The sequence below is a fragment of the Malaclemys terrapin genome, chromosome 7 (assembly GCF_027887155.1).
Source record: "Malaclemys terrapin pileata isolate rMalTer1 chromosome 7, rMalTer1.hap1, whole genome shotgun sequence".
Classification (NCBI taxonomy): Eukaryota; Metazoa; Chordata; order Testudines; family Emydidae; genus Malaclemys; species Malaclemys terrapin.
In genome coordinates, this window is record NC_071511.1 from 22,333,740 (window position 1) to 22,356,725 (window position 22,986).

A 22,986-nucleotide genomic window follows, 5' to 3' on the forward strand; every position below is an offset into this window, starting at 1 on the left:
CAATGACCATTAATGATCCCATGGCACATTTTGCAGAAGTCAGGACCACGGTGTCCTACCAAACTGCAATTTGGATAGTTACATTCAGCCTAACTAAAATTACTCCTGCAGTCTCAACTTAATATACTACCCTTCGCTTCCTGTCCTAAGCTGTTGTGCAGAGTTGCTGGGTTGCTAAACAGTTGTTCTGCTTCAGCCTTCAGATGGCTGCATCTCAGTGGTGGGAGAAGGGTTTCCTGTACATATAGCTGCACTGGAAATTCACCATCTCTACTTACCCTCCTTTACTAGGATGATAAGCTACTAATCTTTTACTTGCCCAAGGGAAACAGAATTTTGTAAAGGTTAAAGTTGATGCATAATTATGTAAAGCACCTTGGGAATTGTTCAGGATTGAAATGCGCTGTATAAACGGAAGAAGGAGAAAAGTGTGATGATTACACACACATCCCTCCCCCATCCTCTTTCCCAGGGGTCTCCCTCACCATTGTTTTGAGAGTCACTTCTATTCCTTTCCACTGTGCAATTTCACCTTTTAGCTTTCTGAACCCTTGTTCTGCAAGAGGCACAAAGAATACAGACCCATGCTCTATGTTCTTATGAGCCTCCAATACTCAGAGCCTAGAGATTTTTCTGCTCCTCTGATCAGCCATGTTGAAATGTATATTTTAAGTAAGACAGGCACTGAACTCTGCCTTGCCCCCTAAGGAAACTGCAGCCTCCTCTTTCCAAACTGCCAATTCAGTGCTACAAAGAATAGGCATCTTGATGTCAGCTCCAATTCAGATTTAAAAATGAAAGGAAAGCAAAGAAAGAACAGAGCAGAGGACAAGAGAGGAGGGAGGGGGAGAGAGGGAGCCGAGTGGAAGAAGGCAGGTGGAATACAAGGGCAGGCAGACACAGAGGGAAGGGAAGAAATTGAGCATGGACTCTGGAAAGAGATGGGTAAATCAGGAACATGAAGTGCTAAGAGACAGCAGGGGCAGCAAGAGCAGGATTGAGGTCTCCAGCTGTCTTTAACATTCTAAATGACAAAATTCTTGGGATGGTGGTGAATGCCTGGGCACTCTCCCTTCGAGAGAGTGCACCCTATATTTTATAAGTGGTTTCCCCACACACAATATAGCCTGTCCATAAACCACCCATGGCTTGAATTCTAATCTAACGGCATTTCAATGGAGCAGAAGTGACCTAGTGCAAGCTACACAGGTCCCCCACCCCCTCCCCAATCACTGTCCTGCCTGGGCAGTAAGCAGTGAAAACAAGCTACCAAGAAACTGACATCTGGCTGACAACTAGCCACAAATACTGCTGATTAGCAGGAAAAGGTGCTCAGGCCAGCTAGAATTAGCAGCTGCTCTGGATTCAGCTGGTCCCAAGTGCTTACGTTTCCCAGGCATGAAGTATCTGACTGGACAACCCACACTGGGCAAAACTAAAAGTAGCCTTAAAACCATCAGCTCTCTGTTCCTTGCAAGACTATTCAGATGGTTGCTCATACCCAATCATACCACCTCACGTTTTGTCCTAGAAAGAAAAACGAGAGCATTGAGAGAGGTTTTGGGGATAGGCAGTTAACTTCTCACAAAATAGGTCACTCTTACAGTGTCCAGCCTTCAGAAAATCAAGGTCATTTCACAGCACATTGGGAGGAGGTAAATAACCTTGCCTTTTCTTTCCATCTCTCTAAAGTCTGAAGCCCTCTGCATAGTCCCACTACCTTGGTTTCAGCTATTTCTTGACTGAGAATAGACAAGTTCAGATTGGTCTCATTTTTGTAGGTAGTCACAGAATGAATGCTAGAAGCACAGCACACAATACTGTCTTTTGTTATTTATTCATATTTTTACTGCATGGGCCCAGGCTGTAATCTTCAGGCACAGGAGACCTACTGAGACACCCACATTATCAGAGGGCTTTACTGGGTTTTATGGTGGTTTACTGCAGCAAATATCAGACTTGGCAATACATGATGAAACTTCATGAAAGGTGCCACGTGCCGCTTGGGATCTCTCTCCCCCGCCCCTCTCTTTTGGTTTCATACTGCATTATGCAAGGAGCTTAAAAGCTATCTGCTGTCTCAAGTCCCTGCTGTTGCTTCTGTGTGAACAGACAGCCCATTTCAGAACAAGCTGGTGCAAAGTTTCAGGTTTACATTAAATGGCTTCTGAAGCACCTTTCCACCTCCACAGAAAGTAGTGCCAATATGACCTAGCAAAGACACACTGGAGTTTAGGACAGGCTGGCAGGAATGAAATTGATATGGCTTTTTTGGACATTACTCCCCCATGTGCTCAACAGCAACCTTGACCTGCTTTCTGATTTATATTGTATAGGTGAATTTAGTGCTCATGAACACGGAGACTATCACACAGGCAAACACCAGACATAGCAAGGCATGCACAGTCAAGCTCACCACTCACTGCTCTTCCAGTGCACCTCAATCCTATTCTACAGTACCCAGGTCATTCCAGCTCAAGTTTCCAACTCTGCCTTCCCGATGCATCTCACTCTTCTCCTACAGTACCCACCGCTATCCCAAGCCTCCTAGGCTCTTCACAATTGTCACTACTTCTGTACACCATGCCCCTTTGAAAATGCACTGTGACAGCAGTAACAGAATTCTGATCCTCCTGACTCAAAAGCCCAGGACCAATTTAGCTAAAGGAAGTTCTTAGGGTATGACTACACAGGGATAAAAGATCCATAGCACAGCAGCGGCTACCTGGGTCAGCTGACTTGGCTCGGGGGCTAAAAACTGCAGTGTAGACATTCAGGGTCAGGCTAAAGCCTGCGTTCTGGGACCCTCCACCGTCACAGGGTCCCAGAGTTCAGGCTCCAGCCTGAGCCCAAATGTCTACACTGCAGTTCTTCAGCCCCAGAGCCTGAGCCCCACAAGTCCAAATCAGCTGACCTGGGCCAGCTGAGGGGGTTTTATGAGACAAAACAGAGGACAGCTACCGGTCATGAGTAGAAAACACCATGAAGGAAACAAAGCAGAATTTTAAAATAACCCAAACAGGCTATTTGAATTAAGGAAGCAAAGAATATCAGAGGCTGTTAATGTCTATTATGTTTAAAGGTGCCTTTTGTTCAATTTGCTTATTTTTTCCCCAGGCTAGAGCATTTAGACCCACGTTTCAGACTCCTTGAAAAGGAGATTGGAAGATTCAATAGACTAAAGGTCATTGGTGGCCTGCATGAAGTGAGTGGTTGGGGCTTAAGCCCACTTCTTAAAAGATAGGTGTAAACATAATAAAAACCACCAGCACACTTGTAACTAACTGGCCCTCTTAGGCTTGGTCTACACTACCCCCCCTAATTCGAACTAAGGTACGCAACTTCAGCTACGTGAATAACGTAGCTGAAGTCGAAGTACCTTAGTTCGAACTTACCTTGGTCCACACGCGGCAGGCAGGCTCCCCCGTCGACTCCGCGGTACTCCTCTCGCCGAGCTGGAGTACCGCAGTCGACGGCAAGCACTTCCGGGTTCAACTTATCGCGTCCAGACTAGACGCGATAAGTCGAACCCAGAACTTCGATTTCCAGCCGTCGAACTAGCTGGTAAGTGTAGCCAAGGCCTGAGTCTTTCTGCTAAGATTGCCAACAAGGATCAAATGGGCTGCAGAGAACCAACTCTCCTCTTTCCATGAGTGGAGGTCCAACTAGGTCAGGGTTGAGGAACACCACATACAAAGCAGCACATAGAGGAAAATGGAACCACCAGTACAGGTGGTCTACCAGTTCTGGGGTTAGATGACGTCAGTCTACTGGGATTACCCAGCACTAAACTCACTCTTAAAAAAAGATGGGGGTTACATCCCTGTGAGTAAAGGATACAGTGCCAATTCATCACAGTAGATGTACAGGTGCTCTGCAGAGTTCCTAGATACCTAATCCCAGAGTGCATGTTCTACTGGGAAATTAGGAGTCTTCAAAAATATGAAACAACTGACCTGTGCTTGGCAGGGTGGATTGAATCTGGTAAACATTATTTCTGTTACCTGACCTGGTGAAGTGGCCCAGCAGATGATCCACTCAGAAAAATAGCAAACTCAATCCTTATGGACAGCGGTGCAGGCTGATCTGAGTGGAGTAAAATTCAGAGCCAGATGGTTGGAGGCAATGGGATCTGACAGAAAGATAACTGAGCAGAGGGCAAGCAGAGAGCTTGAAGAACAGAGGCAGAGGCGCCAAAATTTTACAGGGTATAAACTAAACATTTTAAAGATAAAACAACTGTTTTCTGGTTGCATTATTTTTAAATCGCTCCCCCCTAACGTACCCAGGGAGCCACTGGCTAGATGATTATCTTTAAATTCTCCTCACCATACCTTATCAGACTAATTCAGAGCAGAAGGCTGGCTGAACCTAAAGCCCGTTTACACAGGACAAACTCAGCATTCATCAGGGACAAAGACTAAACACATTGTCAAAATAATTTTTCCTGCATTTCTGGACACATGCTCAGGCTTTACACAGCAGAATGGTAGGCCAGTCTCTCTCTGGAAACTATTCAATACGTGTAACGCTGCAGCACCGAGTTACCTCTAAAGACTGTGCATTGTTTGCCTTATATTACAAAAGGTAGCTAGTTCAAATCCTAGCATGTGAGCAGTTTTGCAAATAAATTCTAAGAATACTTTGCATTTATAAAGGCCCTTTCACAAGATCTTAAAGCACTTTACAAAGGTGAGTAAGCATTAACCTCATTTTACAGATGTCAGTACAGAGAGATTAAGTATCTACCAAAAGGACACAGTAAGTCAGTAGCAGAACTCACTCCAAGTTCTATGCTTTAACCACTATCACAGAGTGCTTCCCTCAGGTCTTCTTGTATCAGTATTTGAAGAGTGTCAAGCACTAAGGCGGCAGAGAGATTACTTACGGTGGTTTGAAAATGGCAAGCCATTACTCACAAAATACACATGGAGTCTTAGGAAGTATCTCCTAGCAAGGAGATCGGTTAGATGGCAGAACAGTCTCACAAAGGGGTCGAAGTTGCCTTTACTGGAGATACATACACTATACAAAGTTGAACAAAACACATGAATTTTAGATTTGGTGAAAGGTGCCAATTCAACAGCCCTGGAGACAGAAGATCTCTATCCACAGAAGCAGGACATCAAAAGCAGTAGCCCAACACTTCTCCTCCTATGTCCCACAGTCCTAACCTGAAAGCATCACCTCCCAGCATGGGCAGGGTGGGGGTAGGGGGAAGTTTCAGTGCCCCTGTTCTCATTTCTATAACTGCCAGCAAAAACTGCAATTAATGCTTATTGCAATGGTCATGTTTGATGCAGACATTTTCCCATCGGACTAAGAGCAAACAGCCATCAGAGTAACTACTTTCAAACACTACCAACCAGGGGATGGATCTAAATCGACTGGCGAAAGGGAATACATCTGATTACTAATCCTGGAGCCATTCAGACCACCTACTAAAGACATTAAAAACTAAACACAGCATTTTGGAATGGATATAGGGACGCAACAAACTTCATGTTGTAGGGAACAATTGGGCACTGACCTCTCAGGGTATAAATCACATGGAACCCAATAGTGATAGACTTAAAGTGCTCAATCTATTCAGTTTATCAAAGATAAGTGAAGAGGTGACTATAAGTACCTACACGGGGAGCACATATTTGATAACGGGCTATTCAGTCTAGCAGAGAAAGATATAACATGATCCAATGGCTGGAAGTTGAAGCTAGACAAATTGAGAGGGGAAATAAGGCATACATTTTTAACAGTGAGGGTAATTAACCATTGGAATAATTTACCAAAGGTCGTGGTAGATTCTCCATTACTGGCAATTTTAAATCAAGATGTTTTTCTAAAACATATGCTCTAGGAATTATTTTGGGGAACTTCTGTGATCTGTGCTACACAGGAGATCAGACTAGATGATCACAATGGTTCCTTCTGACCTTGGACTCCATGAACAGATCTCCAATTTCTACAACTCTGATGGAAAGCTATATCCAGGTTGCCTCATCCCTCATAAGTCATAACCAAATTAAACTCCATTCCCTGACAACAGGAAACAACAGGTTGCACATTTCAGGGCTACTTTTGAAATTCTTGGGAGATTAAAGCCATTTGGCCATTGACCTTGCGTTACTAATCTGCAGATGCAACCAACTGCAATTTTTGTGGGTCTGTCTCAGTCTATCCTGAGTCTCAAACAAATACCACTCTTCACCTGGGAAATCAACTTCTTTCTACTCTCAGCTGCTTGGACACTAATGTTTCCCAGAATTAGTTTGGATAAAAATGTCCACACATCCAACATGTCAACATAGTCCTGTGGCCCTATGAAATCATGAAAAATGCAACACTACAGCGCACTGTTACATTCCTTTTGGCCCTGAAGAACAAATTCCTAAATGCAATAACCCTCACCAAAGATATGCTATGTTCACTCAGGAAGACACTGCCTATTTCTGTGTATGTTACATCACTAGAGAGTTATGCATTCAAATACAGAAACACAGAATTAGAGAGTCCTGTTAGGTATGACAGCTCTGAATACTCCACTGTATACTTACTGTCTAGGAATTTATCCTAAAAATGATCTAGCTTAAAGTCGCTAGGATAGAAGAGGTCCAATCCTTTCCGAAATACTGTATACAAGAAGACATACCTACTTCTTGCTTCTAATGAGTAGAAATCTTTAAAAATCTCTGGTTTTAACCCAACCCCATTGAAATTAGCTAGTACTCCACAGAAGTGGGTGAATAGTTAACAGGAAATAGTTTATTTCAACTGATTTATCTTTTTTTATGAATAGTTCATAAGCAACTTACAATTTTCTCAAATCTGTTTGCCAGATTTCCATAAACAAGTTTCAGTTTGCATATTTTCATAAGTAGTTTGTTACAAGTATTCAAAATTAGTTTTGGTTGGACGTACCAATTATAAGGCAGCTGGCTAACTCTGACTGCACATATGTTACATGGCCTGATTTCTGTTCCCTGACTTAGATGTGCATAATCCTTATACCTTGTCTATATTAGGGAAATTTTCCAACTGGTGTAGGTAAACTGATTTTAAAATCATTAAGAGCTATAATGTAAATCCAGTTTTAAATGTTGCAACATGGCCTTACCCATTTTTACTAAGCTGGTTTCAAGACTACCTGGGGAATATGCATACTGACATTAACTTTACCTGGGAGCAGGCCAGAGATAAGAAGAGCTATTAGGAAAGAAGTCAGGCCCTAGGGTAACCCAGTCCCATTGAGAATAGCAGATGTGTACAAGAGACTCTTTTGGAGAAGAGAACTTGGGGGTCATCAAATCCTTCTTCTTTCATTCAAGGTACCGGGGTGGTTAACAATGTGACAAAGTGGGAGTTTTTTCCAATACCTTTTATGAATTCTATGTATGCCTCAGCTTCCCCTGAACCTACCCAGTGGAGAATATGGGATTATATCTGTTGTTGGGGGCAGCACCAGACCAGGAGACAGGTGTGTGGGTGTCATCCAGCTATCTGAGCAGTATGAACAGGTCATTAAAAAGGACTGGTATAGGCTGACTCTTATAAATGGAAAATCTGAGAGACAATGTAAACTCCAATGATTCTACAATCAATCCTCAATTGCGGAAACCCCCAGCATGTGGGGTTGTGAACTCAGCATAGCCCTGCCTCGAGAACAAAGGACTGAGAGGTGCGAGGTGGGGAATAAATGCTGGTTGCTGGGAGCACCGGAGAGGGGAATGGACTAAAAGTCAGAGAGATGGAGTCCATCACAGCTTGGCTGGCCCATTGGGGCCAGAATGGACTATGGTGTAACTTCTGCCTCTCTGTGCAAATCTCAGGACTTCTGATTGTGTGCCAGGTGACTAATAAATTGTTACCTTGTTTTGAAAAGGCTGCCTGTGTCACTGTAAAAACTCACTGAGAGCATTGTGCCCTGGCAGGCACAGTACAAGCCTCCCGCAGGAATCTGCTGCAGGGAGCCAGAGAGAGAATCAGGGAATGCTAGTGCTGAAGGCCCAGTCTTGGCGGCCATTGTCCTGCTCCTAGATCCATGTATCCTTGGGGCCTGGTCCACTAAAGGGGTCACTTCTAAGAAATGTTACAGAATACCCTGTGACTCCGTGACACACAATTAAAGACACAATTCCATGTTGCCCTATCAGGCTAACAAGGACTTTTGCTTAGAACATGCCACCCTGTTAGGTGTTGATCTTGAGGGAAAAGGTTAAGTGGGTCCTGCTGAGGCAGGTGACTTTACCTGGCTATAACGCCTCTTTGGAGCATGGGGGAAATGAGGGCTATAGGGTGTGGCCAGAGCAGTACCGGAGGAAGAATCCTGGCGCACAGCCAACCACGGGGAGAAGTTCTGAGCTGATTTTTATGTTCGCTTATTGCTTTCTTAAATAATGCCAAACTCCAGGAAGGTGGTACATTTGGGTTTTACGTAGCATGTGGACTGTGTAGCACAGATAGGGAAAGGCACTTGTTCACATGTGTTAATACACACTGAGGATATGCCAGCTTGGAAACACCAGGGCTTTGTGAAGCTCTGTGATACAGAGCAAAATAAATAACTTGTGCCTCTAGCTTTGTAAATACTGGGTGCATGCAGCAGCCATTTCCATTTTAAGTAGGCCAACATTTTACTCTGGGACATGCCTCATATATTAAAGGGTGCTTTATGTCCTTCAGGCAGCTCCATATTTTTACTTTTTCCACCAATGAACACTAGGGCACATGAAAAGCTTTTGTGTATGGACCAAATAGAGATTCTTCGGAACCAGGAATCTCTGCCAAAGGATCTAAACAATAATTGTTTCCAGTTCTTTCCAATTAGAAGCAAAATATGGATCATTTTCACCTTTGCAAGTAATAGGCTAGGAGAATGCCTGGGTACAGTTAATCTGAGGCTGCTCTCCTCAGAGTTTATGACTAAATAAACAGCAGCTGCTTGCAGCTTGCGGCCTCTCCACTGATTCCCTTGTGAGGGCCATTTATTGAGTCATAAACTCTTCCAATACCGTTATCACCACAGCATTTGCACAAACAAAGGGTGGAAGAGAGAAAGATTAAAAACTGAACTAACTTTACAGGGAAAGCAAGAGAAAACTTTACAGATCCATTTGCATTTTAAAAAGGTAGGTGGACATATGCAGACCGCAGAGTGGGAATATACCACAGGGGATGGCTGAGTGCTCCAAGCTCCAGGTATAAAATGCACAGACTTCTCTGAGACTACATTTGGATTCCAGAAAGGAAGTATTGTCCATCAGCCTTCTGAGCTAGAGATATAGTGTTCCATGTGGTATAATTTCAGTATATGTATATATCTTTTCAACGAGGCCCTACATGCTCTACAAGGTTGTTAAAAATCCTCTGGTACACCTCATCAGAGTAGGATTCGCCTCAGCATACATGGCCGGTTTTCCTCCCTCATACTTTTGTGCAGGGTGGTGGGTAGCACAGAGGTAGAGAGAAAAGGATGAGGGAGAATTATGAACTCCTCATAACTTTACGTAAGCACCTGCTACTGACAAGAGAGAATGGTAATATGGCAGGACCCTACTGAGTGAAGCCTGTGTGTGGCCTCAGCATTACATAAAACACAGCCTGGCCATAAGCTTCAGATGAGCCAAAGGGCTGCTCGATGGACAGCAATAGATCCAGCGGGGGTCAATTTATCATGTCTAGTACAGATGCAATAAATCGAACACCGATCGCTTAGCATTGATTCCGGTACTCCACCTCAACGAAAAGCACAAGGGGAATTGACGGGAGAGTGTCTCCCGCCAACACACCACAGTGAAGACACCGTGGTAAGTAGATCTAAGTACGTCAACTTCAGCTACGTTATTCATGTAGCTGAAGTTGCGTAATTTCGCTCAATCTCCCCCCACACACACCCCATAGTTTAGACCAGCCCAAAATGTCAGCTTGGCTGGTCCATAAGAAAAAGGTCCTGGTGATGCTAGGGTGGCAGTCTGAGGGAAGGGGCAACTAGTCACAGAAAGGCAAACCTCTGCAGGCATTTGTGAGGAGAGAGAAGGGTTAAGGTGTCAGGTCCACTGGCTCACTCTTGTAGGTCATCCCTTCTGCGTAGGGGCTGATGGGAGATTTGATTGTATAATGACATAATGACAGGTTATGTAACAAATGAGGCAGAAAATTCTCTAACAACTAAAACCGCAGGTGAAATTCAGATTCTATCTACTCTCGAGGGCAACAGGGGAAGGAGCCTTTGGAGGAGCAAAGACTCAGAGACATATTTACAGAAAAGGGAAACAGGGAGGCAATAAAATACTGCTGCAAGCCTAGGGGGCCCGATTCAGGATGGGGCCTGGAGGCTTGATAAAAAACAAAGGCTGTTGCTATTTGCTCACAACGACACCTGTCTCCCTACCTGTGCTCCAAGAAACAAATTAATCAGATTTCCATTGGCCCCCTCCTCTCCTCTCCCCACCCCCACCCTTGGCATGAAAGAAAATAGTAGCCTGGTCTTTCAATTCTAATTGTATGCAAGCTGTGGTAGCTCCTAGTGAAATTTGCAGTCAATAAACTAGAGACAATTTGAAGAGACACAATGGGAGCTGCCCCTCCCACAGCTTCACCATTATCCCAGCTATTATTTAGGTCTAAAAGCAGTGATTTTATGCTTTCTTGTCTGAAGTTCTGCAGAGATATGAAAACAGACCCAAACTAAACAGGAGACATCACAAGCAGGCCACTGTGATAGTCAATGTGCTTCCCAGCAAGCAAGACACAGCGAGCTCAGGATGCTGGTGCTCCAATAATGGAGAGTACTTAGGTGGAATAATACTCACTAGAGTCAGTACTGAGGCTTCTAAACTCACTGTTAGATAGGCTCCAATGGAGATTTGAAACCTGGTCTCAGAAAGTGCCTCCCAAGTTCTTCTCCTTTGCTGGGAGGAGGAGACATTAGAAAAGTAGCCCCACATTCACTTGCATGAACTGCTTAAGAGGAAGTAAATAAGTGAAGCATATTCTTTGGGTCAAAGCCAGTGAAGAGGGGATTTCCCTTACATTTCCTCAGCACACACCTTCACTTCCCCACAAGAGTAAAAACAGCCACCATCTTAAATGGACCCAAAGGGTTTTCCACGGCTTGGCACAGGTAGCAGTATTTCTATGGCACAGAGATAGAGTCCAGGAGCCAAGGGGCCTCTCCTTCCCTTGTCCCATGATTTTTCATCAGGTGAACAGCATTCCCCTCTTCCCCTTGTCCACAATGCCTCTTTGGGGATGCTCTTTTCCAGAGTTGGCCTTGTTCCAAGCACCCCTTGCCTTGCAGAGTACGCTGCTGAGATTGGTCATCGACCCTGGCAGCTCAGCCAACAATGCCAAACTCACAGTCTTAGAGCCTCTATTGCTCTCTCATTCTCCTCCCTTCATCATTCTGCTGCCTCATGAGGAATCCCAGCTCTTGGCCTGCAGACAGACGGCTGCCCTCTCCCCTTTGTTCCTTAATAAAACAGCAGGTTTGCAGAAGTCCAGTGTCATCCTGGTCACTCTTTCAGAACTCACTGGAACCCCAGCAAAGGGCTAGTGCTGAGACAGGCCAAGGAACCAGGAGGGGAAGGAAATGCCTCAAATATATTTTCAAACTAAAGGGGATGGAATTATACAAGGAAATTTCGGGCTCAGGGAGATTTTCAGAGAGAATAGGGGATTTTTCAAAGGACGGGCTCTGACGAATACAGGCTCTGGAAGGGGTGGAGGAACAGTAGCCATCTATTGGGAGCTGCAATTTTCACTGCTATCATAGTTCAGAGTCCTCCCATCCTGTGTCTAGTTACTGTGTCCAGGGGCTCTCACAGTAAAATTTTTGGAGGCCTCAGAGTTCAGCCACCACTCTTGCTGTTGGCCGCTATGATAATTTTTCTTAAAATACTTAATTAACTTTAGGAAAAACAAATAAATACACACATATACAAGTCCAAATCATAATTTATTTATGAAGGGTTTTCTTTTTTTGCAGACTCAATAATAAAAATAATGTTCAGTTCTCTATTCTTTACTGGATCTAAACAGAATAGAAACACAAATATGGTGCTTTGCACATTCTTGTCTTTTGCTGTTTTCTTTCTGGTTGCTTTTTAAAAAAAAGACTTGCTAACTAGTAAGTCTGCTGCTGCGAAAAGTAATATCTGTATGTTTGCTAATATCACTTTTCATAGCAGAATTATTAGCTAGTTAGGAGGCTCTGATAAGTGATATTAACAACTGTACAAATATCAATTTTCACAGCAGACTTACTCAGCCCTGGCAAGCCAGGGGACAAATTAAGCCCTGGATGGGGAGCAATGGGTGCCAGGGACAATGTGGGGGGGGGGGGAGGTAAGTCCAGGTCAGGGCCCACCACCTCACAGTCAGAGCCTGGGGCTGGAAGAGGCTGCAGGGGGCCAGGGACAAGGGGGCGGGGAGTGAGCCCAGAGCCAGTATCTGCCGCTGCTTGGCTGGGATCCAGGGCCGGAGCCCAAAGTCCCACGACTGGAACCTGCCACCTGCCGCCCCAGGGTTGATGCCCAAAGCCCAAGCCTCACTGACCCCGGGAAGGTGGGGGACTCACTGGCTGCCAGCTCCTCCAGCGTTTGTGGCTCAAGGGGGGGGAGGGGAAGGACCAACACTTCTGGTGGCCCTGGGGGAGAGGCACTGCTTTGCACCCCGCCCCATCACTGCCCAGGAGGCTGTGGCCATTGTGGCCACATTTGAGAAATGCTGGTTTAAACTATGTCCTGGGCACCTTTCTGCCACCATCAGGGGGAGCTCTCAGAGCACTACAGGATTCATTAAGTAACATATGATGAGCATTACAAGATCTTTGGTGAAGGAAAGGCACTAGTGAGGGCAAAGCATTTGTATGCAAATGAACTGAAGTCACTTGTATACAGTGGCTAGTGGGAGTCAACACCCCTCCGTCTAGAAATCAAGCTCAGCTCAGTTTAAAAGCATCACAAAGTTCTTCCCTCTTCCCCACTCTTCTCCAAGGTGAATCTACAAACATGCAGGAGAGCTTGAGGAAGTGGGGCATTCGGTACAAGATGTAAATTTTAAAAAACTTTTTTTTTTTGGTTAGTCTTGTAATAGCCTTTCATGAAAAATAGCCACTGCCTGTGCTGAGGCAATGCTCACATCTTGGGGTTCAGAGGACACCATGCACCAGTTGGGTTAACTACCATGGCCAGATTTAAACCTGGGGTAAGCCAGAGAACTCACTGAAGCTGTAAGCGCTTACACCAGGGCTCCATTTGGTTCAGTGTTTTCAGAACCTTTTAATTCATAGATTATAAAGCCAGAAGGCACTGTTGTGATTATCTCGTTTGACCTCTTGTATAACACAGGCAATATGACTTCCCTGAATGCATTCCTGTTTGAACTAGAGCATATCCTCTGGAAAAAACATCCAATCTTGGTTTAAAAATGTCCAGTGATAGAGAACTCACCACAAATGCTAACCTCAGAGCTCAGAGTTACCCTGGCAGTAGCCTCTCTTCCCTCCCACTACATACAGAGATTTCCTGCCACCTTGCTGTCGCCTGCGGCACATGAACGTAATATGTGCTTCAATACCCTGCCAGCACCTTTTTCCAGCAGATTTCCACAACATCAAGGGAAACTTTCTAGCAAGGTTCACTGTACACAGAAGTCTCTGGGAACTAAAAATTGCCCAGGTATTTGGTTTATAAAGAAAACACACCACTAAAAACACCTCACAACCTCCAAGCTAATAGGATCTTCCACTGCCCTCTGCTGTTCCCAGTCATTCAGCTTCCAATTTACTCTTTAATAATGTCAGGCAGGGGCTCAGGACTGGCAGTGTCCCAGCTTCTTTCCCAGGCGAGTTGGAGCTGCAGCTTGTGAATATGCTGAAGTTTAATGCAATCTGTCTTCTTTGGTAATCACATTCCGTCTGCACTGGGTGCAATAAAGATGTATTGGTAAATGCATTTGCTAAAGATATACTCCGCTGAAAAGGCTACAAGCCTGATTTACAGGAGGCAAGGAGGAAGCATTGCCTAGCAGAGACTGGCAAGAGAGGTGCTCTGCTCTGGACACAGCAACAGAGGGGCAGAGATCGTGCAGCAGCAGCAGCACAGGCCCTGCTTTACTTTAGAGCTGAGGAAGAAAAAGAAACCACATGTTTTGGGAGCCGGTGACTTTAAAGATATCAGAGAAAAGCCCTTTCCTTGGCAGCTTTAACCTTGCCGATTTGCAGACATACAAAGACCTTCTTTATAAACAGGAAGGAAAAAAATTCCACTAGGACTTGCAACAACATTTGGTCTAATATATCCTGACAATTTTCCCATCTCCTTCTGTTGGGGCTTCTTCTGGGAGCCGGCTGGCAGCTTGTTTCATGTTATACTTAAATCAGGCAAACATCTTCCCCTCACAATGCTAATGCAAAGGAGAGAGGCTCCCTTCACAACAATCTCAGCCTCTCCCTTTCACACAAGAGATCCCATGAGAACTATCTCGGTCTCATATTCTCTACAAAGCTCTGCTTTTGCCCTGAAGCCCACCCCACCATAAACCCTGACACTGTTCAAGAAATTGCTCAGTCAGAGCGGATGGCCCTGTACCCGGAAGGACACTTTCCTCTTTTCTTACACACTAGAAATCCCATATCTTATACTCACCACCATCTCAAAGTCTATTTTTGCCAGTTGAGAGCCCTGGAAAGCGTGAATTTCCAGTGGAAGTGGTCTGTGAATTGTGCATCTTTTCCACTCCCTTTCTTTTGTTCAAATACTAATGGACTAATTCTTCCAAGATGTGAGCAGCCAAAATTGATAGATGTTAATGGCAGTTGTATGCGCTCCGTACCTCTGAAGATCAGATCATAAGGGGTGCAGGTTTCCTATACTGGGCCAGCAATTTTGGGATACCCATAATCCCTTAGATGAAACACCTTGGTCTAATTTGCCAATCTAGGGGAACTAAGGGCAAGCAGCAACAATAGGAGGCAAGCCCCCAATTTTGGGGTGCAATACTAGGAGATAGAGAGCACTTAGAGCTCTGGTCATTCAAAAATATTGCTGGTGTTGGAAATCTTGCTTTGCCATCTTAAATGTGAAGGGTGCAGCTTGGATGGTCCACTGGAAAAGTTGAGATTTGGGGGAAATGACAAGATGCATGAGAAGCTTATCAGAAACCCAACAGTGGTTGGCACTACTGTCTCAAGATGCTAACTCAGAGCATCAGCACCTGCTGCAATTGGGGGATTCAGCAGCCTGTGGGGAGGTCCTGGGGAGAGATTGAGGCCTGTGAGCATTCTGACCTTGCCATCAGAGCCACAGCAATCTGAGAGAAACCTCCCCATAAGGAAAACACCATGCAGAGAGGACAGCAAAGCCAGCAGGATGCAGTGGGGAAGTAACAGTTACCTTCTGTGCTGCACTAACACAGCGCTGGTACTCCTTGGCCAGCTCCGAGCACTTGAGCACTTCATGCTTGTTTTCCTGGTAGCACTTCAGAATCTCAGACTGCAGTCCTGCGCATAGCGGCTCAGTGTTCCTCCGTCTGTAGGGAAAACGAGGACAGGAGGATCTGTGACAAGGGTAATGTTCACCTCCTTACTTCAACTCTACCAGTTCCCATTCATATGCCAACCCCTGCACTGGAACTCCCACGAGAAAAATCAAAAAATAAGTTATCCAGTAGGAATAGCAACCACCAAAGGAATCATGCCTTTCAGTTGAGGAGTTCAAAGCACTTAGCAAATACCAGCCTCAATCTCCCATGAGGTTAGGAAGGGTTATCCCTACTTAGCAAGTGGGGAAAGAGTCAGAGAGATTAAATGATTTGCCCAAATCACACAAAAAATCTTTAGCAGAGCTGGAGGTAAATCCCAGGAATCCAGGCTGAACCACAAGACCCTCCAAAACAACCAGATGTCTACCCTAAGAGTCGGAGGAGCAACCATGACTTGTTGAATAAGCCACCTCATTCTCCAATTTACGTCACAGCTATTAAAGCATGTCAAAACACAACAAAAAAGAGCAGGTTTACATATGTGACTGCAGCTCAAGTAGGCATGCATGAGCTAGCTTTAATCTAGCTGGAGCTATAAAGCTGTGGCAGTGCAGGTTTCAGCGTGGGCTAGTTCCACATGTAATTACCCAGGGTTCTAGATGAGCTTGTACAGTCTGCATTGCAGTCCATGCTGCCATGGCTTCACTGCTTCAGCACACTAGCTAGTTAGATTAAAGCTAGCTGAGATACATCTACTCAGGCTGCAATCAGACCCCATGATTGTCATGTAGACTTACGGGAGGTGTCTGAAGAGCATCTATAACTTGTTGAATAAACCACCTCACAATCTCCAATTTAAGTCACAGCTATTTAAGCACTTCAAAAAACCAGCAGGCTTGGGGTCATCATGACCATTCTAGTGGCTAGCAAAAGTAGGGAGTAAGAGTGTAACTAAATATGTTTTATTTTTTGAAGTCGTCAATTTAATATTCATCTATAGGTGACATTTACAGCTACCCAGGTATATCTCATATACTATAAGATATGCGTGTACATACAACACACGAGTAGCAACAGTACAAATAATGGAGAAGGCAGAGGTGAAACACCACCAGCAATGATGGTACTTACGTACTAAGCAAAGTGCCATCATCTACACAGACATGCATACACAAACTGCAGGATTTGCACCACACTTTAGAACTTGTGTGCAAGTGTGTGCATATGTTAAGGAGGGAGTGCTCACAGGAAGAAATTCTCAGATGTAATCTACTACACCTTAAATCCTCACTTTTCCTATACTGCTACATTTGTAGATCTGTCTCTGAACATTGAGCCCAGCTCTTCTTTCCACAGCACTTGATCCTACAGGCAAATTGTAATCCTGGGCAATGACATCACATTCATTTCCTGAGCAACAAAAATGGTGTCATCAATGCATCCTTATGACTTCAGTGCACAATCAGGGAAGCGCTGAAAGTGAGTTTCTGGATGTTGCACCTGCTGCATATTTAAGCTATTATTTGAGTCATGTTTCTTTCTCCTGGGCAAAGAAACAAAAAATCCTGTGCTTCTTGGATCCTTTGTGACTGTAGTGAGGATAGGGGGGGAAGGGAGCTCTGACATGAACTTTCAGCCCTCGCATTTTTTAGGTTGGGGATGCATGCAGGGGGTGGGGGGCATGATGAGGGCAAAATATTCTGTTATATCTGGATACTTCTCTGAGAAAATTGTACTAGGACAATGTCCAAGAAGTACACCTTCAGCCCTGATCACACCACCAAGTCTCAAGGGCAAAGCATTTATCAGGAACAACATGCCCCACATACCAGCCACAGCATGAAAAGTAACCGCAACATTGCTGTGCTTGCATTAGACACAGTCAAATAATTTAGACCCTCCCTTCCCCCCCAAAAATGGTATGGTCTTTAGAAGGAAGATAATTCCTATGTAGGTAATTCCTATAAATCCCTGGACTTTGTTCATTATTTTATGTGTCATATTAAAACAAACCAAAAAAATCTTTTAAAAGCCTTCCAAAAGTTTGAAATGGAAAAGAACTTGCAGGGAACTTCAGACACTCATAAGATTGGCATTTTGCTCTGTCACTGCGATTTTAATATAATTCTAATCAACTCAGTGAGTCCTTCGAAACAATACCAAACAGTGCTAGGTCAGGAAATACCACCAAATCCCTCAATTCACTGGGAAAGTTAAGACTTTTTAAATTAGGTTTTTAACTCAGCATGTTAAAAAAAACCTAAAGTGTATTTTGTAACATCATCCAACAGGAGGAAGGGGGAAGAACGACACAATATGTTATGAAATCATTCATCTATATTCACCTGAATTTAACAGTGCGATATAAGCTTCTCAGATGGACGGATACATTTTAGAGAGTGTTTGGGTTTCACTTTGCCAGTCTCAGAATGGAGGGTCATTAAGCCTTTATTTGCTGGTTCCTCACCTGCTATGGTGCCTGCCTTCACTGACTAAGATCAATGACAAGTTAGGACACACTTGAGGGCTCATGGCACCCTCTTGCCCAGACTGTGCCAGGGGGTGCAGGCAGCACTGCACAGGGTTAAAAACAAAACCAAATTATAGAAAGCAGCTGGTGAGGTGTCTGCCACTGCCTTTCCCCTGTAATAGGTGAGAGATCAACCCATGTAAAGTGACAGAGGTTGCTTGGGAGGCAGCTGCATTATCAGTGTATTTGCTACTGCTTCACAGAACAGCCCAAGAGCAGAGCGTTTACACAGCAACTGAATTTCAGTTAGCCAGAGTCCTCACAAACACCTTATCCCTGCTTCAATAAATTAGTATTTTTTTCAAAATGAAAGCCAAGATCTCACAAGTTGCACCAATTTAACTAAACAGGTTTAGATCGATAAACTAGAGGAATAAAACACAAAGACAGTTAAGTCGATTATGGATTTAAGACATTCTTAAATCGATTTAAGAGTGTCTGCACAAGTTAATTGCACTGATTTAACTAAGTCTGTTTTGTCACCTTACTTAGGTAAATCAGTAGAACTTGTATTTAAATGAGGCCTCTGCTTTCACTCAAAAAAGGAGTCTCTTAGTTGTAAAGAAAACCTTAAAAATTTGAAGGAGTGTAACCAATGCAGTAAAGTCTGCCTGAGTTTGTAAATAGCCTAAAACAATAGCTCTGAAAGGGGTGGACTGTCCCATCTATGAGGTGCCCAATAACAATTTAGATGCCAGGTCTGTTAACTATCTCACCAATGCTCAAAGCATGTCATGGATGGAGCAGGAAGATCACACTGCAAGTGTGAAAGCTGATTTTGGTGCTATAAGCAGGTAGCATCTGGGAGGTTCCACCATTTCTCCCACCAGCCCTCAATCTGACCTGTGGAGCTAGGAAGCGCCTAGCTCAGATGTCCGTACGAACCCCATCAAAGGGGAGGCTATCCTGGAGAGCCCAATGGGACACCTAAGCCTGTGCCTGTCTGGCCCCATCATGCTCCCTCAAAAAAGGGGGTGCCTGGACTGCTCTGGTCGTGAACTTAAGGCTAAGCAGTTTCTTTCCTAGTTCCAGTGGCTACTGCTCCTCCCTCTGTTTGAGGCTAGTGCAGCCTCAGGCAGACATCACTGTGCTGCTTCCTCTTGGATCACGTTTTTAATTGTTGTTTTTAAACCTGGGAACTGTGATTGTGACATCACTGCATTACTGAGAGCTATGACCCCAAGCACCCGTTGTACCTATGCCTTCATCATCTGTCCCTGATCACGGGTGTTTCTGAACCGCCCTGAGAAGGAGCCAAGCCTGAGGAGCCTCATGGAATCCAGCAGAATGTCATACTTCAGACACCTCCATAATCTCCTGAGAGTGAGATCCCATTTTGGCCTCTGAAGTACCTCCCCTCCCTTGGTTAGCTACAGCCAGTAGGCTCAGACTTCTCTGAGGAAGGTGGCATTCTAGCCTCCCCACTGGGCTGCTGTTGGTAAGACAGGGTGCTCAGCAAAAAGGGGTCTTGTGCAGTGACACATCTGGGGCTTTCTTTGGAAAGGTTTAAGGCTCACTATTTTTAAAAAGGAAAAAAATGTATTCTTAAAAAAAAAAAAAAAAAAAAAAAGAGAGACTATGCTGGCTCCAGAGAAGGCTAGGCTCTTAGACCCTGTTTAACATATTGAGTTATAATTCCCACCAGTGTTACTGAAACTGATAGATGGGACTCATCTACAGGGGCTGAGAGAAAGGACAGGCGGCAGGGTTGCAAGGTTAGGGGCTTGAACAATGCCCCAGGAAGAAAAATGAAGCATATCAATATGAAAGGCTAAGTCCATAATCTATGCCCCAATCTGCGTGCTGGGCAACGTGTAAGTCAACAGGTGGAAAGAGGAACAGCTGAGACTAGAAATAAAATAACTCATTAGTTTTGCCTCTCTCATCAAACTGGGGGGAAACAAACCTTTGCTTCTCTGCTGTCCAATAGGAAGGAAGGCTGTGTACACATGAAATCCAGGATTTCAGATCCTCCTCTCCCCCTCCCACTGAGTAAGCTAAATCAGGTCTTTGTCTGGAAAAGAAGGGAGAGGTTTTCTTAAATGAAACAAAGGGCATCTTTCTCTCTGCCATCCCTTGAGGTAAGCATGGAGCCAGAGAGATCTTGCTGCATTTCGACGCGCTGAGAGTTACCAATTCCTATCTCTTTCCATGTATTCCCTTTATTTAATAAATGAAATCTCATCAACTTATCCTTCTTCTATTATCACTGCTGACATCAATCTGATAATATTGGCTTGGCGTGGAATCGTGCTATTATATGTCCTCCTGATATTTAATTTAAGAGAAACGTCTGCAGTGGGGTGAATATGTGAAGCAAGCTTTTTATTACTGGCAGCAGTAAGGACGCTGGGAGTGAATTAGACATTCATCTTAGTCAGGACCAATCTAGTGGCTCAGAAGAGGTTCTCTCTTTAACCCTCTCTTGGCTGTTCAGCAGTGGCAGGTAACTGCTGCTCCAGCCAACAGCTGCATTCATCTGTCTTGGAAAATTCATCTCTGCGTGAATATAAACCCAATGAAGAAGTGCAGAGTGCCTGGGAGGTTAAAGCAAGGTTCCTAAAGAATTTCCACCATCAATTCTGGGCTAGTAAAAAAGTGTTTGTCAGAATGTTTGTCAATTAATCAAAGAGTAACACTTCCCCCTCCCCAACACACACACTGAGACAGCCAGCTATTACAGGGATAGATTAAGGCAAGATCCCAGGGGCAGATACAGGAACAAGGCAGAGCAACAGGCCACAGAGAAGTACCCGGCTGATTGCTGGTAGCAAGCTGCCCTTTAGGAGGAAGATCATGGACTCAGGATTGGGAGGTGGAGGGGAGGAGAGCCTTCTCCATCTGGGAGGAAGACATTAAGGCTATGTCTACACTACGCAGCTTTTACAGCTGTGCCGCTAAAAAGCACGCAGTGTAGCTTCTGTTTGTCGGCAGGAGAGAGCTCTTCCGCTGATAAAAAAATTCCAACCCCAATGAGCAGCAACAGCTTTGTCGGCAGGAGAGTGCTCCTGCTGACAAAGTGCTGTTCACACCGGTGCTTTTTGTTGGTAAAACTTTTGTCGTTGTGGGTGTGTGTTTTTTTAACACCCTTGAACAACCAAAGTTTTGCCAACCAAGTTCCAGTGTAGACAAAGCCTAAGTATCTGCATGGTGACAGAAGGTTTAACTAAAAGAAGAGTCCATCATGGGGTAGCTCAAGGGTGGTTGTTGCACAAAACTTTGGTAGAGGCAAGTGCCATTTAATCTTAAACTCACCCCTGGGGTTAGTTGCACTGAGAAAACAGGACTGTAAATACTGCAGTAACAGAGAATGACAGGAGGATACTCTGTTCTAAAGATTAATGGAGAACATGCTCATTCCTCCTAGTCAGTCAGAGTCGGGAGACCAGCCCAGTCCATGCCCACATAAACCTCCGTCTTTCCATCACATGCGCATCTCCGGGTCATAGAGTCGGTACCTAATTTTTCTTGAGTTCATGAGCTTTCAGATGCAGGATTTTGGTTCAGGCCCTGTTCTCCACCCTTCTGGGACAGAGTTCCCAACTCTGGAAGTCAGTTGTTTAAATAAAAAGAGTAGACCCGTATATCCCACAACTGTGGCCTTCCCCCACCCAATCTTCTCAAAAAAATCCCTAACCCCTACCAGTATTTGCCACTATTTTGTCCTGCAACTAAAAATACACCAGCAAAGTAAATTTCTAGCCCTATCATTTTAGGACATAGCAGCCCCATAGGCCAGTGCAGGAGAGCAATTGCCTCATGGTTACTATACACCAGGCAACCTAGTTGATTGTTACAGAGGTCCCAGATGTAGTCAAAAGATGCCATAGCAGGTTGCTCTTTTACACTCTGGTGAACTGTATTCAGACTGAACTGTATACTGCAGTTACAAAGGAGTTTGTGGGGAAGATGGGGTGGGAATCTAAACCTAGACATTTTCATGCATCTACTCAGGAAAAGCCCAGGGCTGAGATATCAGGTGGTGTGGCCTGTCAGGAATGAGGTGCTTTGATAGAGCTGTATGGGGGCTCAGGGCATAGATAGCTCGGGGTGTTGCAGGTCAGGACTGACATACGCTAGTGACTTGTAATAGAGGATACGTCTACACTATGAGCTGGGGTTGTGACTCCTAGCTTGCGTAGACGTACTCGCGCTAGCTCTCCCCGAGCTGGTGTTCTAAAAACAGGCATGTAACTGAGGTAGTATGGCAGCGGCCTGAACTCTATGGACACATGCTTGGCACAGCTTGTCCATGCCACTACTCACTGCTGCCTGTGCTACCTTGGCTACACTACTATTTTTAGGGCGCTATCTTGGAGGGAGCAAGTGCTAGTACATCTACAGCAACTGGGAATCACATGGTGGGATGTTTTTGCATCACGAGGCCTGCGGTGGGTATTTTAGAGTGAGCATGTTGGTGCAATGGTCAGGTACTGTGGATGTTGTGGTATGATATTACACATATACAAAAACCTATAAGTGGCTAGCTGAGCTGGAAAACTGCATTCTCCCTTTGATAGTATTTGGCTGTCACAGACAGTGTCTCTTTAACATGTCAGGAAAATAACTCTGGAGGAATACATCGAACAGGACAAAGAAAGGTTTCTTCTTTTCTGATTATCGCATCCTTAGCATTTACAGCCAAAAATTAAAACACAACTGAAGCATTTAATTCATAAATAACAAACTCCCCACCACAGAGAAAATAGCTGTGGAAACTATCTGGGAAGCTGTCAGCTGGTGATCAAGGAGAAGGACTACAGGATACTGCAATATTACAAACCCATGACCTCACTACTTCCTTTGGAATTCCCTCCCCCAGCAGGTCAGTTCAATAACATAGCTAGAATTAAAAAGGGGATAGTCATTTGGTGACTGATTTAGCAGGACTATTGAATGGATGATCTAATAGATCTCTTCCATCTCTGACTTCCATGATCCAATAATATTCTATTACAAATACTAAGATGAGGTAC

General features: G+C 44.5%; 1 protein-coding gene across 5 annotated transcripts in view; it reads right to left on the bottom strand.

Moving 5' to 3' along the window:
• The window catches only part of CHCHD6 (coiled-coil-helix-coiled-coil-helix domain containing 6), a 174,114-nt gene that overhangs the window by 35,222 nt on the left and 115,906 nt on the right, over positions 1-22,986 (bottom strand). For 3 of the 5 annotated variants that reach the window (XM_054035560.1, XM_054035558.1, XM_054035559.1), the window contains 2 exons: positions 19,917-20,024; positions 15,393-15,528 (listed from right to left, as the gene is read on the bottom strand). In XM_054035560.1, the coding sequence (XP_053891535.1) occupies positions 15,393-15,528; positions 19,917-20,024 (244 nt within the window). The remainder of the gene's footprint in view (positions 1-15,392; positions 15,529-19,916; positions 20,025-22,986) is intronic. The other 2 variants (XM_054035562.1, XM_054035561.1) reach the window with 1 other exon arrangement.